The sequence below is a fragment of the Lolium rigidum genome, chromosome 1 (genome assembly GCF_022539505.1).
Source record: "Lolium rigidum isolate FL_2022 chromosome 1, APGP_CSIRO_Lrig_0.1, whole genome shotgun sequence".
Classification (NCBI taxonomy): domain Eukaryota; kingdom Viridiplantae; phylum Streptophyta; class Magnoliopsida; order Poales; family Poaceae; genus Lolium; species Lolium rigidum.
Window position 1 is genome coordinate 148,656,551 of NC_061508.1, and position 19,399 is coordinate 148,675,949.

The window sequence follows — 19,399 nt, forward strand, 5'->3', positions numbered from 1 at the left end:
GCCTTATTAACTGGTTAGTCCAAACACAAATGCGAGGTCCAGGTGGAATCTACATATAGAACCTACAAAAACAATGTAGAAAACAAAAAATGATTATGTCTTATAAGAAATTGTTCCAACATACAAGAAAAAGAAGAATAAAAAAAAGTTAAACCAGAAATGAAGGAACTCACCATTAGGTATGGCATGCAAGCTTTAAACCAGTTCTTTTTTCCTTTGGCGTTCGCGGTCTTAATGAGGATGTCGATAATAAATCTTGCCCAGTCCAACCTTCGGATTGCTTCTATGTTAATCACCGCTGGATAAAACTTTGGGCTAACATAAATTCCAGTTGTAGGAGCAAACACAGAAGACATAAGGAAGATAATGAACTTTCTCAAGTAAGCATCATCAGCGGGATAGCTGCGTTCCAACTGCTTCTCCACCTCTGATAAGGTTGGTTGCCTCCCATTGCTGATACCCATCATCTCTAGCATAGAACTTGTTGCATCAATGTTTTGCTTGTACGGGACAGGGTGTGTACCCATGGGTACTGCCATCACACTCACAACCGACTGAACATTAACTGGGATTTCCCCCTCTCACCAAAATCTAGAACACAAGCCACTGGATCAAAGTGTTCCATTAGGAATCTGCATAACTCTGGGATTAACTTTGAACACTTCATGCTAAGGATGGCACTAAAATCTGCTCCTCTGATCAAAGCACGCTGCTTAGATGTCATTCCTTTGCAAACCCTAACAACCTTCATTGGAGAAGAACGGTTGAATAAATTATTCTGCAGCAAAAATGTAGTAGCATGAGAAACAACACCCATTTACAGCATGCAGAAGTAAAAAAAAAAAGAAATGAGAAAGGGGAAGCATACAGTAGAAAACAAAAAAGAGAGTTACAGAAAAAAACCTTCTTCTCAACAACATCCTCCTCTTCGTCTGACTTTTCCTCATCGTGTAATGGATGCTCTGGCACATCGAAAGGGGGCTCATCGGAAGGAGGAACAATCTGCAATGGTACTGATTCTTCTTGCACACCCTGAGATACATTTTTATACTGTAACCTCTCCTTCATCCTCTTGAATTTAGAAATCTTCTGCCGGCTCTTTGGAGTTTTAGAATGTTTCTGCAACATACAAAAAAGTAGAAAAGCAAGAATTACCTAATCACCATGACATAAAACAAAATATACATAAAAAATCATGAATGTGGTGGGACAGATTTCTTACGAGTGGGATTACAGGTTTCATTGCAACCTAATGGAGGACAGAAAACAAAATGATCCAGAATAAAAACCCTGAAAAAACAAAAAAAATAGCAGTCAAAAAAATGTATGAATTATATGAATTATAGATATAGTGGTATATCTACATGCTACAAGCCAGAATTTAAAAAATGTATGTTGGAAGAACATCTCAGCAAACAATGAGAACCCATGGAATATCTACAAATAGCAGCAGCATAATTAACTGCAAAAACATAAGTGCAAACATAACAAAATGTATATTCAACTGACAGCCATAGGTATATGTTCGAAAGATTACAGTGAAAGAAAATATTTTAAATATACAGCCAACAGTATTTAAATATACATCCAAAAGGTAACTCAATATTTCTCTGTAACCTTGCTGACTTGAAAATGCAGATACAAAACACAACATGTGTTTAAGTTTTATACAGCCAACATTATTTAAATATACATCCAAAGGGTAACTCAATATTTTCTCTGTAACCTTGCTAACTTGAAAATGCAGATACAAAACACAACATGTGTTTAAGTTTTATACAGCCAACAGTATTTAAATATACATCCAAAGGGTAACTCAAAAATATTTCTCTGTAACCTTGCTGACTTAAAAATGCAGATACAAAATACAACATGTTTCTAAGTTTTATACACCCAACAGTATTTAAATATACATCCAAAGGGTAAGTAAATCTTTCTCTGTAACATTGCTGACTTGAAAAATGCAGATACAAACACAACATGTTAATGAAGTTTTATACACCCACAGTGTATAATTATACATCCAAAGGGTAAGTCAATCTCCTATAACCTTTGCTGACTTGAAAATGGAGAAACAAAACAACATGTTAATGCAGTTTTATACACCCACAGTATTACAAAAATACATGCAACAACACTTAAACACATCCACCCATCAAAAAAAATAAGAAGAAATCTTCCTACAACCTTGATGACTTGATGAATAGACATCCAAATATCAATGACAAACAACTGAAAACTACATTGGATTTCAGCACATCAACATTGGATTTCATCAGAGCAACTTAACCTACTAAAAAAAATCACAACAAACATTGGATTTCATCACAGCAACTTGAACTACTCAAGTGTACATCACAAAATAACTTGAGCTACTCAAAACTACATGACAGCCATCTGTGGGGCATAGGATGAACTACGTGATTCTACCACTGCTAGTACATCAACTCGATATGCTACTAGTACTACTACGATAACTCGAAACAACAAGTGCAAATCGGGATACTAATCATCAAAATCGACATGATCCGGGTGCGAATCAAACAAACCAGTGGGAGTAATGCAAACTATACCAAGCCGCCGATGAGTTTCCTACACAAAATCAACGGGGATACGACCAAAAAAATCTCCGCCACGGAAAAAATCATCTAGGCGGACGAACAGCTCTAGCTATCGGAACAAAATCGAAGCACGTAAGAGGGGCAGGGGAGCGAAATCGAAGCACTAACCAGCGTACCAGCTGTGGATCGACGCGGGCTCGACGCAGAACAAGTCGTCGTCGCAGACGCCTCCTCTCCACCTCGAATGGGGCGAACAGCTCTAGCTATCGGACAAAATCGAACCACGTAAGAGGGGCAGGGGTGCGAAATCGAAGCACTAACAGCGTACCACCTGTGGATCGACGCGGGCTCGACGCGGAACAAGTCGCCGTCGCAGACGCCTCCTCTCCACCTCGAATGGGACGAAATCGAACCGACGGGCGAGTCGATCCCCGCGTCCTCGACACAGATTCTGCTCACCAGAGCAGCCCGGCGGCTCCCCCGGCGACAAGATCGGCAGCGGCGCGGCGATTTAGGGGAGAAGATCTGCCATCGATTTGGAGGAGAAGCGAACCAGCGCGAGGGGAGAGAGAGAAATCCGGAGCAGTTTTGGAGCGAGGAAGAAGGCGAGTAGCCGACGCGTGCGGGCGTCCTCGTCGGCAATATTTTGGACGTTAGCGCGGATGAGCGCGAACGGTCTGATTTTGATCGGACGGTAGACATGAGTGGTCACCGGCTAACACAAGACATAGACCCAGCAGGTAATAGAAATTGGGTTATTTCTACCGCTTCGGATGATTTAGGGATTGGCGGGGTTGACGGAATTATTTAAGTGAGACGCTGCAACAACATGTCGTCAGGTTTGACCATATATATCCAGCGGACCAGTGCGTGCACGGGGACACCGCAGCTCCGCCGCCGTCCAAAATGCTCCGCCGCCCTCGCCACTTCCTCCCCGCCAAACACCGCCGCCGCCCAAAGCCCCAACCCAAGCAGCCCGCCGAGCCCCCCACCCCGACCTACACCCGCGACATCGTCCGCCGTGTCACCAACATACTCCGCGACCACCCCTGGTCGGCGGCGCGCCCGCTCCTCCTCTCCCTCCCGGGCCTCGTCTGGGACTCCCACACCGTCGCCCGCGTCCTCAAGACCCACCCGCCCCTCCAAAAGGCCTTCCTCTTCTTCCGCCTTGCCGCCTCCCCCGCCGCCGACCCCAAGGCCGCCTTCCGCCACGACCGCTACACCTACACCTCCATGCTCCACCTCCTCGGCGAGGCCGGCCGGGTACCCGCCATGCTTCGCCTCCTCGCCGAGATGCTGCGAGCCGGGGTGGACCCCGACGCCGCCACGTTTACCACTGTCATGCACTGGCTCGGGCGCGCCGGGGACGTGGACGCCGCGATGAGCGTGTGGGAGGAGATGCGCTCTCGCCGGGGCCGGTGCCGCCCCACCCTCGTGAGTTACACGGCGTGCGTCAAGATCCTGTTCGACGCCGGGAGGGCGGCCGAGGGCAAGAGGGTGTTTGAGGAGATGGTGGCCGAGGGGCTGCGGCCCAGCTGCACCACCTACACGGTGCTCATCCAGCATCTCGCCGACGCAGGTAAGGTGCTCGACTAAATACCCATGTCGTTTCTTTGCTTACCTGTAGGTTACTTTTGTGGCGCGCAGCGGCTTGATTGCTATTTGATAGAGATGCACAACCGGATGCATGCATATGATTTTCCGTGTTCATGTTCATCGACACTGCATAAGTGAAGTTGGCTGCTTGGACATTCTTTTCCAAGTTTCAACTTTTGTACAGTACATGATTTTTCTTGTCCATTTGCACAGATTAAGTCGTAAATAATCCTTTTGTACCATCTTGTCCGGTTGCAACTTTTGTACAGGAGTACATGATTTTTCATGTCCAGTTTGCACTATATTAAGTCGTAATCCTTGTACCATCATATACTGACACGAATCTAGTTGTCATCAGGAAAATTCGAAGCTACTCTAGAAATTATGAGTGACATGCAAGATGCAGGAGTAGAACCAGACAAGGCACTCTGCAATATTCTAGTCCAGAAGTGTTCCAGGGCGGGGGAGACATCAGTGATGGCCTTCGTTCTCAAGTACATGAAGGAGAAACTCATCGTTCTTCGTAGACCTATTTTTCTGGAGGCACTGGAAGCTCTAAAAGCTAGTGGCGAGAGTGATAATCTTCTCCGGGAAGTGAATCCTCACCTTGCATCCGAAGGCATTGAATGTGACCAAACATTTTCTCATCTAGGCTACATTACTGACAGAAACACGATTATGTACCTTCTGGCTGCTAGAAACTGGTCTGCTATCGAACAAATGACAAAAGAACTGGCCACGAGAAATGTGAAGTTTGAATCACATATCCTAGCTGATATAATTCAGGCCAGCTGTGCAAACTGCAGGCCATCATGTGGGCTCGCAGTTCTGCATTATAGTCTAAGAGTAGGCAATGAACTGGACAGATCTGCATATAGTTGCCTTCTTGGTCAATACATCAGAAGTGATTCGTTTGATTTGGTGCTTAAGATTGTTGAAGGATTGATTAAATCTGGCTGCAATCTTGGATCATATCTGTTATCAGTCTTAATACTAAGACTAGGTTGTGCTGGGCATTCTTCATACGCGGCAAAGATCTTTGGGTTATCGTCTGCAGACCAGAACGTGACTACCTACACTGCCCTTATGAATGCCTATTTTCAAGCTGGCGAAGTTGATAAGGCTCTTAAACTATGGTCACAAATGAAAACAAATGAGATATCAGCTTGTGCAGGTACATATGAAGTACTAATATATGGCTTACAAAAGGCTGGGCGGAAACATGACTCGGAACATTACCGAAGAGAAAGAATGGAGATGCAATGGCATCGTCAGTACTGTGATGAGCATTCCCCTGAAGATAGCTTGTGTAACCATCTCTTTTGTGGCTTTCATGGTTAGAAGATGGTTTGCTGGGCGATGTTCACTTCTGTTAGCTCAGTTTATCCAGCTTCATGTTTAGTCCCAGATTGAAGGTATAAATGGGTTTCCTGATATTTTCTTTGACACGGAGCTGGACACTCAACATGTGATTCCTTTTTCATAGCATGGATAAGAAAGTATAACAGGCTGAGCCCGTGGGAAAGAATCTCTTTGGGGTTACATGAACAAGGGAATGGTGAAACTAAATCAAAAGAGTTGCATGAAGGATTGCCGAATTTAATGACCTACAAGATGCAAACTGACTCTTCATGTTAGTGATGATTGCTGATTTAAAGTGATAAAATCCATTCGAGAAGAACCGTTAAAGGGTGTAACAGGAAAGCATGTAATTAGAGTACTATGGATGTCAAGAAGCAACCGAAAGTCTGGAAGTTAAATGTCCTTTTGTAATTTAAGGTAATACATCCTTAACAAGCTTGTAACACATGTTTTGTACTAATTAATCTACTCCCTCCGTTCACTAATATAAGATGTTTTAGCTTTTTGTAGATATCTTTTTTGGTATGTATCTACTCTACTTTCAGTGTGTAGATTCACTCATTGTGGGGTGTATCTAGTTCACTTCGAAATGTCTAAAACGTCTTATATTTGTGAACAGAGGGAGTAGTACTTAGGGAGGTATGTCCCATGCTGTGCTTGAATTTTCTATCACAATCTTCTTTTGTTCAGACCAAATCTAACTATCGACAATATGGAGTGCTCCCCTTTTCTTGTCTTGTAAAAATTATGGCTGGCTGATTTTCTGTAAATATTGAGAAGTGTAAACATTACAAGATATCGTGAAAATTTAGGAAGATATCCCGCAACTTCAATATTCCCTTGTGTTTAATGCAATGTTCAAGTAGTTCTTAACATATTCTGTTAAATCAAACATGGACTGGACTGGTATTGATCACCCTCTTCCCAACCAAATTAAATCTCTCTTCATAATTTGTGCCCTAAAAGGTGGCCAGCCATTTGTGGCCGTCCGATCTTGTGCTTCCATCCATTGCAGCCATTTGTTCCAGCGGTGGTTTCGCCCTATCTGTGTCCATTTTTCTCTCACACGGAACTTTTTTTCTGTGCGTTTCGCTGACCTGTGGGGTGTGGTATTTCCTGGCCTCAGATGGTAGTCGTTGTAGATTCATGTGTCTTGAGTAGTGCTTCCTATCACTTCTGCCCAAGTTCAGGGAAATGTTCTGTTTGAGTCATCTCTTCAGGTTAGAGCAGTAGCGTGAGAAAAACTCGTGCCCGAATTAAGCCATTTTGTTCCATTACGTGTGAATATTTCATAGGTTTTGATCCCATTAGGAGTTAATGTTGCCAGCTCTGAACCTTGCTGGCGATCATGCCACTCTAGTTGTTAGCATACCGCCAATTTTGAACTTGCTGATTTTCAGTCTACCTGATTGATATCATGTAGCTGTATGAGGAATTGGACTTGAGTAGTCTTGCTTTGACCGGTTTGCCCCCTGAACCATGAGAGACGACAGACAATTGACGCGGTGAAACTGGATTTTATTAAAAAGAAATCACCGGAAGATCTGCAGAATGAGCTATCATTATGCTCATCACTTCAGGTAAGTTTGGTTCCAAGGCAATGTTACTACTTTTTGGTAGTATTGAATCGTGTAATCTTGACTGCATGACATTTATGTATATACAGTCTTGAACTTAAGTTGTGCTCTTTATCTTCTGCTTCATACTTTTTCTTGAATGATTTGTTTTTTGTCTTATAATAACAAGATAAACGAGTTGCTTGGCATGCATGGTAGTCTCCTCCAGCCTGATCTATGTCCCTTAAAGCTGGACAGTAATAGTCCTCTAAAAGATGCCAATTATATGTTTCTCTCATTTGTTTTGAGAGTATCAGTCTCGCATCGTCTTTGTATTATGTATTGTACCATCGACTGATGGGTTAAAATACGGAGTATAGAATATCCTCAGTTATGCAACTTGATCAAAATCAAATGGTAGTAGAATCTGCAAAAATCTTGGTTAAAAATTGCCAGACTCATAAACAATGGATGAGCACCAGTAACCACTAGAGTAGCTAAATTACTAATTTCTAGCTAGTAGCCACTAGAGTAACATCGACAGAAGTAACCAGCTTCTGGATGTTAGAAACTATTCTAGTCTTACCCCTTGGCCCTTGATATCGAAAGAAAGTTTGTATTGAACGATAGCTGACTCATCGGGTGTAAGATTAGATGGGTCTGTTCCAGGGAGGTGTACTTGGAACTGGACAGCGGGTGTCTTGTGCTTATTATAGACTCATCTTCCGTAGCCCTCTTACCAACGATGTCCTTCATTTGATGATGGCAGTAACATGGAGTATTTTCTTGCATATGATGTGTGTCAGTATACTAGTAGCTGGTTAATTTCGCTTGGTACTCTGGTGGGCAAGCATTGACGTCAGGGTAATTTAGTAGGTCGATCCGTACTCGTTGCAAACCATGGCAATCCTCCTTAAAAGTTGGAGCAGAGAAGCTAGGTTACGGATGTGTTTCTTCACAAGACAACTCACTTGAGATTATCTCTGGAAAAAAGAAAAAATAGCTTGTGAGCAGGAAGTGAATGTAGATATATGGATGGTGCTTATGTTGTGTGTTTCCATTCGTCCCAAGTTGATACGTCCAGTTTCTCTGCTAATGTTGTGCTGGCTAAATATTTGGCTATTCACACAACGCGGGTTGCAAGATAGGAGTAGGAGGTTTCAGGGATTGCATGAATACTTCCAAGTTGATCGTGCCATCCCCCGATCGGTGGTATGGTTCAGCTGTCCGCTGACTAGTCACTAGTCAGAGCAACCAAAGCCGGCGGCCACAATTCATGATGGCGTTAGATTTCTTTGTTAATGCTTGAATATACAAGAGTAGGCCTCTATGAGGCACCCGAGACTACCAACTAGATGTGCCACCACGCCTCCTTGGAAAATCACCGGACCTCGTCGTATCACACACACCAAACTGCGCTGGAGAGGGCCGCCGGAGAACACCCATCCTGCCAACAAACAGTTATGACGGAGGATGACAACTAAGTCACGTCTATAGGATAGGACGCCGCCAAAGCCACGCTGGAGCCAATGACGCCTCGATACAGGATCCAAACTTGTGCATCGATGACAGCGAGATGCGACAACTAGGTACCAGAGCTCCACAATAACACCCCCAAAAGGGTCATATGTGCCACCGCCGATATGTGACAGAGGAAGGTGTAAGATTAGACGGGTCTCTTAGAGCAAGTATAATAAGGCTTAGTCAGCAGGCTATAAGGATTTAAATATAATATATGTGCTTAGTTGGAGGAGAGAGAAGAGAAGAGAGAAAGGAGGTGGGGCTACTTACTGCATAGCAAATTCTTGCAGCGTGCTCCTATCATGACTTTGTGAGAGTGAAAGGTGAACCATATGTTAGTAAAGTACCTTATTCTTATAGTCAACTATTGTACATATTAGCTATATGTTAACTACAAGTGACATGGCATCTTATTATAGTCAGTAATTGGCTATACTATTGGAATTGCTCTTACAGAGAGGTGTACGTGGCTTATTATAGACTCATCTTCCGTGGCCCTCTTACCGACCATGTCCTTCATTTGATGATGGCAGTAATATGGAGTTACAGTAATTTCTTGCATATGATGTGTGTTAGGATACTAGTAGCTGGTTAATTTCGCTTGGTACTTCGGTGGGCAAGCATTGACGTCGGAGTAATTTAGTATGTCGATCCGTACTCGTTGCAAACCATGGCAAGCCTCCTTAAAAGTTGAAGCAGAGAAGCTAGACCACGGATGTGTTTCTTCACAAGACAATTCACTTGCGAGTAGCTCTAGAAGAAAGAGAAAAATAACCTGTGAGCAGGGAGTGAATGTAGATATATGGATGGTGCTTATATTGTGTGTTTCCTTTCCTCCCAAGTTGATAGGTCCCGTTTCTCTGCTAATGTTGTGCTGGGTCGCTGGCTAAATATTTGGCTATTCACGCAACGCGGGTTGCAAGATAGGAGTAGGAAGTATCGGGGATTGCATGAATATCGTGAAGTTGCGCCTGCCATCGCCCGATCGGTGATATAGTGCAGCTGTCCGCAGCCTAGTAAGAACGATCAAAGCTGACAGTCACAATTCATGATAGCGTTGCAGTTCCACTTCAACACTCAGTTGTAATATTTCTAATTATTCTGGGAATTTTGAGAGTTCAGGAGTTTTTTTTTTTTTTGAACAACAAGGGCGCCAGGGGCGCTAAATTCATTCAGCTCAAGTGCACCAAGCAGCATTGAGTACAAAGTCCTGTAGGTTTACATTTTTCAGAATCGAAATCACAGGACAAGTCTCCTTGGAATGAGTTGAACTACTACAAGCATATATAGGTGTATTTAGGCTACGCCTAAGCACCTGAGAAGCACATTTATGAGCAACTCCATTGAGATTCCTCGAGATATGGAAGACCTGTGGCGCTGTATTGGAAGTAACATCAAAGAAATTAGCCAAAGAGTTCCTCGCATTCCATTCCAAGAGGTGATGATCCAGCTTCCTTGACGCCGCTATTTTCCCCAGGACGTAAGAAAAGTTAGGTCTCTTATATCGAGTATTCTTGCATTTGTTGCCGCGAGAAGTAGAGCTTGTGCCTCCGCCTGGAACACTGAATGTTCATGTGCAACCGACGCACAAGTTCCTGTCAACAGAATCATCTCGGATGAAGACTCCATCAGCACCCGGACCTTTCTGCATTTCCAAGATGCATCTGCAAAAATCACAGGCCCAACAATTATTCTCTCAGATGAGATAGTTGTTCCTTGATGAGGAACTATCGTCTCAGACCCGGTCGTATGTCGATGTTTGGTCCTGCTTTCTTGGATACAATAAGAAGAGGCATCATATAGTTCAAGATTGTTCCTCAAGGCTTGAACATTTATGCTGATCTGGTAAGGCATCCCATTCATTCTTCCAAAAAGAAGATCATTCCTGGACTTCCATATACACCACATAAAAGTAAAATTTTTGGGAAGCGATGCATGAGGATGATTCATATGCAGCATGTTCAAGATGATTTGCGTTAAGGAGGTGCAGTTTTGAGTAATGCATTCAATACGGATGTACCAAGGTTGTAAGAACCATGCTGCCTTGGCAAAGGGGCATGTGAAAAATAGGTGGACATCATCTTCCTGAAGCGCATCTGCAGCAAAGCTTGTCTATATGTTTGGAGAAACGCCCTTCTCTGTCGCCTGTTGGCATCTGAAAGTGCATAGAGCCCCCATGTGTGGTTTTGGTAATTAATGACAATCTTTATGGACTAATGGTTGTGTTGAGTTATATGTGTAGAAGTTGTCCATTGGCAATGCTTGAACGATTAGTTGGCGTCAAGGTTGCAATACCAAGAATTGAGATGCACTGAAGAAGAAGCTCTCGCAGTGGATTATGGGGGAGCAATCCACAAGATATCAAGCAAGCACAATCAAGAACGGCGTTTCATCTTGTTGCGGTCAAGATCATCATCATCATCGAGCTCAAGTGGAAGGCGCAAGGCTAAGGTTTGCTCTCGATAGGGTTTCTTTCTCACCGGTCTCATGGTTTAGGTGAGAGACCGGTTTATAGGATAAGTGGTCGTACTATCAAGAGGCTCTCGAGTGAGTAACTCGATCATATCGTTCGGAGTGCGGTCAAACCTTTGCATCCTTTCATCACCCTTTCTTGGTTGTTATTTGTATCTTATCCATGTGGTGTTTTAGAGCTTGTGGTTATCTCCATGACAAGCTCTAGTTCATCGAAAGCGGATTCCGACTTACTGTGTTTTCGATGTTGGAGTCTTTCTCAGTTTTCCGAGTTTAGAGGTATCACTCTAAAAATCATATAAAATCACCCCCACTAGTTTCCATATTTTCAGTTTTTTGTGGGGTAGCATTTGTCGTCCTCTTTCCAACAAAATTGGTTTTGTCTCTTTTGGATTTTTCAATCTCAAGTTATTTGCATTTCAAGTTTGAGTTTAAAAGGAAAAAAATGGAAGAACGTTTTTTTTGCCGGTACTACCGCTCGCCCTACTGGGCTAGCTACCGCTCAGCTTGCCTTGCTCTCCGTATACTTAGGGAATTTTTCCGGTACCAAAACCGGTACCGGCCTCCACGCACGCCCTGCTCCATGCCCTTTCCGCGCAGGGCCCCGCCCCACGTGGCCTGTGTAGGATAACGTTGCATAGAAAACAAAAAATTTCCTACCGCAAACACGCAATCCAAGCCAAGATGCAATCTAGAAGATGGGAGCAACGAGGGGATGAACGAGACTAACCCTTGAAGTGATTCCAAAGCCTACAAGATGAGGCTCTTGTTGCTGCGGTAGACGTTCACTTGCCGCTTGCAAAAACGCGTAGAAGATCTTGATCACGATCGGTTTCGGCGCCACGAACGGGCAGCACCTCCGTACTCGGTCACACGTTCGGTTGTTGATGAAGACGACGTCCACCTCCCCGTTCCGGCGGGCAGCGGAAGTAGTAGCTCCTCTTGAATCCGACGGCACGACGGCGTGGTGTCGGTGGTCGTGGAGAAATCCGGCGGAGCTTCGCTTAAGCGTGCGGGATGTGGTGGAGGAGAGATACGGCTAGGGTTTGGGGAGAGAGGGGAGGCTAGGGCGCCGGCCAAGGGCAGCCCTAGGTGGTGCGGCCAAGAGTGGGCAGCCCCCTCCCTCTCCTCCTCATTATATAGGTGGAAATCCCCAAGTGTTGGTATCCAAGTCTTCGAATAAGACCCCAACAATGAAAACTTCCCATATGTAAGGAAACCTACCCAAGGTGGGAATCCCACTTGGGGTGGGATTCCCCCCTTCCATGAGGGGGGTTGGCCGGCCACCCTAGGGGAGTCCACCTTGGACTCCTCCCCTTTAGGGTTGGCTGGCCATGCAAGGTGGAGTCCCTCCGGGACTCTACTTTCCATGGTGATTTCTTCGGACTTTTCTAGAACCTTCTAGAACCTGCCATAAATGCACCGGATCATTTCCAAACTTGGAATATGACTTCCTATATATGAATCTTATTCTCCGGACCATTCGGAACTCCTCGTGATGTCCGGGATCTCATCCGGAACTCCGAACAAATATTCGAACTCCATTCCATATTCAAGATCTACCATTTCAACATCCAACTTTAAGTGTGTCACCCTACGGTTCGTGAACTATGCGGACATGGTTGAGTACTCACTCCGACCAATAACCAATAGCGGGATCCGGAGATCCATAATGGCTCCCACATATTCAACGATGACTTCGGTGATCGAATGAACCATTCACATACGATACCAATTCCCTTTGTCACGCGATATTTTACTTGTCCAGAGGTTTGATCATCGGTATCACTTTATACCTTGTTCAACCTCATCTCCTGACAAGTACTCTTTACTCGTACCGTGGTATGTGGTCTCTTATGAACTTATTCATATGCTTGCAAGACATTAGACGACATTCCACGAGAGGGCCCGGAGTATATCTATCCGTCATCGGGATGGACAAATCCCACTTGTTGATCCATATGCCTCAACTCATACTTTCCGGATACTTAATCCCACCTTTATAACCACCCATTTACGCGGTGGCGTTTGATGTAATCAAAGTACCTTTCCGGTATAAGTGATTTACATGATCTCATGGTCATAAGGACTAGGTAACTATGTATCGAAAGCTTATAGCAAATAACTTAATGACGAGATCTTATGCTACGCTTAAATGGGTGTGTCCATTACATCATTCATATAATGATATAACCTTGTTATTAATAACATCCAATGTTCATGATTATGAAACTAATCATCCATTAATCAACAAGCTAGTTTAAGAGGCATACTAGGGACTTCTTGTTGTCTACATATCACACATGTACTAATGTTTCGGTTAATACAATTATAGCATGATATATAAACATTTATCATAAACATAAAGATATAAATAATAACCACTTTATTATTGCCTCTAGGGTCAATAATCTAGTTTACATTTGTAAAGATATAACACCTTGGCCTTCTGGTGCTTTATCATGTTTCGCTCACGAGAGAGGTTTTAGTCAACGGATCTGACATGCTCAGAACCGTATGTATTTTGTAATTCATTTTCGTCTCAACGCATCACTCATTTCCAAATGAGTCGGCATTAAATATGTTTGGTCTTACGGTGGAACCTTAATTCCGTGATCTGAAATATGTCACTAATATTGTCACACACAATATAGCTTCAAAGTTCCGACTCTGTCGGAAATACACCAAGTTCTCAAAGAACCTCTTGACTTAACATCCTTTGTCATTGTCAAAACAATGACATACTCTGCCTTCTTTTGTAGATTCCGTCACAATATTTAGAACTCTTCTAAATCTAGCATAGACAACTTCTAGCTCATTGTGCTACCTTTTAAACAACACTTATTCTAATTTGAGATTGAAATTATATTTTATATGTGACAAAACCAATATCGGTGTAACACCTTACAGCGATTTGTTTGTCATTTCTTCATAAAAACATATATTTATATATATCCTTAGTTCTTCTAAAGTACTCAAGGATATTCTTACTGTTGTCCAATGATCATCATATGAATCATTCTGGTATATGCTCATAACACTTTATAGCACATTATATCTGATTGTGTACATATTATTCGTGATCTATAATCACTCATGTGTTTTTACTCATTGAGTGTCGGATACACTCAAGTCTTGTTAAACCTTCACATGACAAGAACATTTTCTTAATTTTTCTATATTGAACTACTTCAATATCCATCATATGTACTTTGACTTAAATTTATTTATGTGTTTCAATCTATCTTCATAGATCTTGACACTAAATTTGTTTCGATCCATATCCTTTCATTGAAGTTAATTCTCAATGAAACCTTTTTAATCAAGTATATAATTACATCATTTATAACCAACTATATGTCACCTACATAAAGTATTATAAATGTGTCTTAGCGCTCCCACTTAATTTCTTGCAAATGCAAGCCTCTTCATCGTCTTTGATGAAATCAAAAACTCTTTGACTATTTCATCTGGTGAAGATTCCAACTCTGCAATACTTACTTCATCCAATTGAAGTTCGTATACCTATCTAGTATTCTACGGACCAGCAAAACTCTTGGTTGTATATTGTATACACCTTTAATACATACTTCTGATAAGTAATGTATTTTGCCATCCTACTAGCATATCTTATAAAAGAAATATGTAGTGATTACTAGAATAATCCACATAGACTATAAGCATTGCTACGGAAGATCTAATCTTATCGTAGTCAACTCTTTGAACTTTGTCGTAAACAATTTTTCAACAAGTCGAGCTTCTTCAAAGATATTCCATCCAAGTCCATCAATTTTATAGATCTATTTACTTTCAAAAAGTATTCATCTATTTTGGATTTCATGGTGCATGGCCATTTTAACGGAGTCAGGGCCCATCATAACTTCTTTGTTTTGTAGTTGGTTTATCATTGTTCACAATCAATCCTTTGTCCACAAATCATTTATTTGATCACAAAGTAAACCATACCTACAAGGTTCAATATGTACTTCGATCTCCATGGCTAAAACACTTTGTAGTCATGAGAGCCATGATCGTCGTGGCCGCTTCCGAAACCAATTCCGATCGTTGCGCTACTCGATCATTATGCTCGGGTTCATAAACCTTATCAAATTATATTGTCCTCCCACTCAAATACTTCACTCGAAACAATTTCTCGGAAATAAGAAACATTGACAAACACTTTTGTCTTTGTCTCGTGGGAAGAATTCCCAAATAAATCTCTGGGATAACCAACAAAGACATTCATCCGATTTTGGTTGACTATTAGGGTTTATACCCATGCCATAACTTGTATGGTGTCATTTCAACGGATCATGATGATGCTCTATTAAGTGTAAAAGCGGTAGTCACTAAAGCATAATCCACAAAAATATAATGGCATCAATATTTTATCTCATCATTGATCCAACAAAGTTTGGATATATCTCATGGATACTTCATCATCACTATGATACTCCAAGAAACGTAAGTTGTAGAACAATTTTATAACTCTCTTAGATGTTCGCTAAAACTCGTAATTCAAATATTTCCACCATGATCCAATCATAGATATTTGATTTCTATTACGATGATTTCCACTTCATACTGAAATTTATTTGAATCCATTCAAATGTTTCAAACTTCTTCCTTATTGAATATATCCACATATATATACTCAATTCATTGTTGAAAGTTTTCATGAAGTAGAAGAATCTCCCGCACACAACTATGCCCGATGAACCACATACATCATCATGTATTTTTCCACTAAGTTAGTTGCCCGTTCAACTTTTGGCCTATGAACGGTATTTTAATCATTCTCTTTAGAAAAGATTTGCAAGCGCCAAATGATTCAAAAATCAGATGACTCCAAAAATCCATTTGCATGGAGTTCCTTCATGCGTTTCTTTCTAACATGACCTAAATGGCGGTTCCACAAATAAGTGGAATTCAAATCATTTGCCTTATGGCATTTTAGCGTCAGTGTTATGTATGTGTGTTTCACCATTAAGATTTATAATAACTTATCCATCGTACATGGAGTAATGTCATAATTTGAACAACTCATTGTTTTCATTTGACCAAAGCAAAATAACAATTATTAAGTTCTTTATTATAAATTCTAAGGGCTAGATAGAATGCCAACGACGAACATAATAACACTTTATTTTGTTCCAGACGTGCATTCCTATCATATTCCTTGTCGATCACTTAGGCCATTGTATTCTTGTATTGCGTTGTTTTGTATGACACTTCATACCAACCAATATAGTACTAATACCCAAGAATTTCATAGTGTGACTTAACTAGGAATACAACCATAACATGTATATCATTTATATACACCTGAGCTAGACTTTCTAGTCTTTTCTTTTCTTTTTGCCAAAATATCTTTTGCGGTTTCTCTTTTAGCTTTCCTCATTATTCAGAAAACACTTCAACATCATTAACTTCTAGGTTTGTTGGTCAAATACCAATAACCTTGAGGTTCTTACTTTGAAGTTGATCATCATATGATAAGTGTTCCGGATTTCACTTATTAGTAACTATGATGAACTATTTCACTCATAATTTTATCCATCAATTCATGACAACTTTTTGAGACCATGTCTGTACATGCTAGGCTCATAAAGTTTAACCTTAGTATTCGCATGTGCAAATCTGGCTTGCACCCGTTGTAAGCACACGTAGAATCTATAACACCCGATCATCACGTGATGCTTAGATACGACGAGTCTTAGCAACGGTGCATACTAAGGATGATAACTTCATGGATATGCGAATATCGTTAGTGCCCCAATAGTTGGAGGATTGTGACGCCTGGCGTCTTCAATCTTCACGCATTCCCATAAAACTTATGAGTTTATGTAGTCTCACCAAATTATATTCTATCATCTTGTAATAAGGTCTTAGATATCATATATATCTCATACCTTGATTATTTCTGAAAACTAAATTTTCAGCTCCTTACTTTTCAAACAGATTTGAACTTCAAGTTTCACGGAGACAAGATAACTTTAGGTACTAATTGAAACCATAGCTCTCTGAATCAACAATGTGAGGTTTTCTAAAAGTTTGCAATAGGACTTAATCATTCCTTGATTCTTTAACAATACGGTACCAATCCGTAAAGTTTCTTGTCAGATTTTAACAGTATTTCTATCTCAACTACAAGAATAGCGCATGGTAGAAAACGGATGCCAATACTACAAAATTAATTCAAAATACTACTCAGACTATGTTTATGATAATTAGTTCATGTTTTAATCTAATTACTAATGAACTCCCACTTAATACAACATCCCTCATAGTTGTAAAGTGGTACACGATCCAAATCCACTACACCAAAACCGATCATCACGTGAGATGATGTAGCTTCAATGGTGAACATCAACATGTTGATCATATCATCCATATGACTCGTGTTCAACCTTTCGGTTTCCGTTGTCCCGAGGCCATGTCCGTACATGCTAGGCTCGTCAAGCAAACCCTAGTATTCCGCGTGTGCAACATGGCTTACACCCGTTGTATGTGAACGTTGAGTCTATCACATCCGATCATCACGAGATGCTTCGAAACGACGAACCGTGCAACGGTGCATACGAGGGAGAACACTTTATTATCTTGATATTAATGTGAGGGATCATCTTATAATGCTACCGTCGCGATCTAAGCAAAATAAGATGCATAAAAGAATTAACATCACATGCAGTTCATATGTGATATGATATGGCCCTTTTGTCTTTGCGCCTTCGATCTTCATCTCTAAAGCACGGACATGATCTCCATCATCAACGGGCATGATCTCCATCATCGTCGGCGTAGCGTCAAAGTCCATGGCGCCGTCTTCATGGTTGTTCACCTCATGTAGCAACTATTACAACTACTTTGAAATACTACTCAACATGAAATTTAAAGACAACCATAAGGCTCCTCGCCGGTTGCCACAATACAATAATGATCATCTCATACATATTCATCATCACATCATGGCCATATCACATCACCAAACCACTGCAAAAACAAGTTAGACGTCTCTAATTTGGTTTGCATATTTTACGTGGTTTAGGGTTTTCGAGTAAGATCTAATCTACCTACGAACATGAACCACAACGGTGATACTAGTGTTGTCAATAGAAGAGTAAATTGAATCTTCACTATAGTAGGAGAGACAGACACCCGCAAAGCCTCTTATGCAATACAAGTTGCATGTCGAACGAGGAGCAAGTCTCATGAACGCGGTCATGTAAAGTTAGCCCGAGCCGCTTCATCCCACTATGCCACAAAGATGCAAAGTACTCAAACTAAAGACAACAAGAGCATCAACGCCCACAAATCCATTGTGTTCTACTCGTGCAACCATCTATGCATAGACCTGGCTCTGATACCACTGTAGGATAACGTTGCATAGAAAACAAAAAATTTCCTACCGCGAACATGCAATCCAAGCCAAGATGCAATCTAGAAGATGGGAGCAACGAGGGGATGAACGAGACTAACCCTTGAAGTGATTCCAAAGCCTACAAGATGAGGCTCTTGTTGTTGCGGTAGACGTTCACTTGCCGCTTGCAAAAGCGCGTAGAAGATCTTGATCACGATCGGTTTCGGCGCCACGAACGGGCAGCACCTCCGTACTCGGTCACATGTTCGGTTGTTGATGAAGACGACGTCCACCTCCCCGTTCCAGCGGGCAGCGGAAGTAGTAGCTCCTCTTGAATCCGACAGCACGACGGCGTGGTGTCGGTGGTGGTGGAGAAATCCGGCGGAGCTTCGCTTAAGCGTGCGGGATGTGGTGGAGGAGAGATACCGCTAGGGTTTGGGGAGAGAGGGGAGGCTAGGGCGCCGGCCAAGGGCAGCCCTAGGTGGTGCGGCCAAGAGTGGGCAGCCCCCTCCCTCTCCTCCTCATTATATAGGTGGAAATCCCCAAGTGTTGGTATCCAAGTCTTCGAATAAGACCCCAACAATGAAAACTTCCCATATGTAAGGAAACCTACCCAAGGTGGGAATCCCACTTGGGGTGGGATTCCCCCCTTCCATGAGGGGGTTGGCCGGCCACCCTAGGGGAGTCCACCTTGGACTCCTCCCCTTTAGGGTTGGCTGGCCATGCAAGGTGGAGTCCCTCCGGGACTCTACTTTCCATGGTGATTTCTTCCGGACTTTTCTAGAACCTTCTAGAACCCGCCATAAATGCACCGGATCATTTCCAAACTTGGAATATGACTTCCTATATATGAATCTTATTCTCCGGACCATTCCGGAACTCCTCGTGATGTCCGGGATCTCATCCGGGACTCCGAACAAATATTCGAACTCCATTCCATATTCAAGATCTACCATTTCAACATCCAACTT

General features: G+C 42.2%; 1 protein-coding gene across 1 annotated transcript; it reads left to right on the forward strand.

The window, feature by feature from the left end:
• The first annotated feature begins 3,467 nt into the window (after positions 1-3,467).
• Positions 3,468-6,293, forward strand: LOC124682557 (pentatricopeptide repeat-containing protein At2g01390-like). The gene is made up of 2 exons (XM_047217216.1): positions 3,468-4,140; positions 4,516-6,293. Exons 1-2 carry the CDS (start codon positions 3,468-3,470, stop codon positions 5,496-5,498), a joined length of 1,656 nt encoding a protein of 551 aa, XP_047073172.1. The 3' UTR covers positions 5,499-6,293.
• Positions 6,294-19,399: the final 13,106 nt, after the last annotated feature.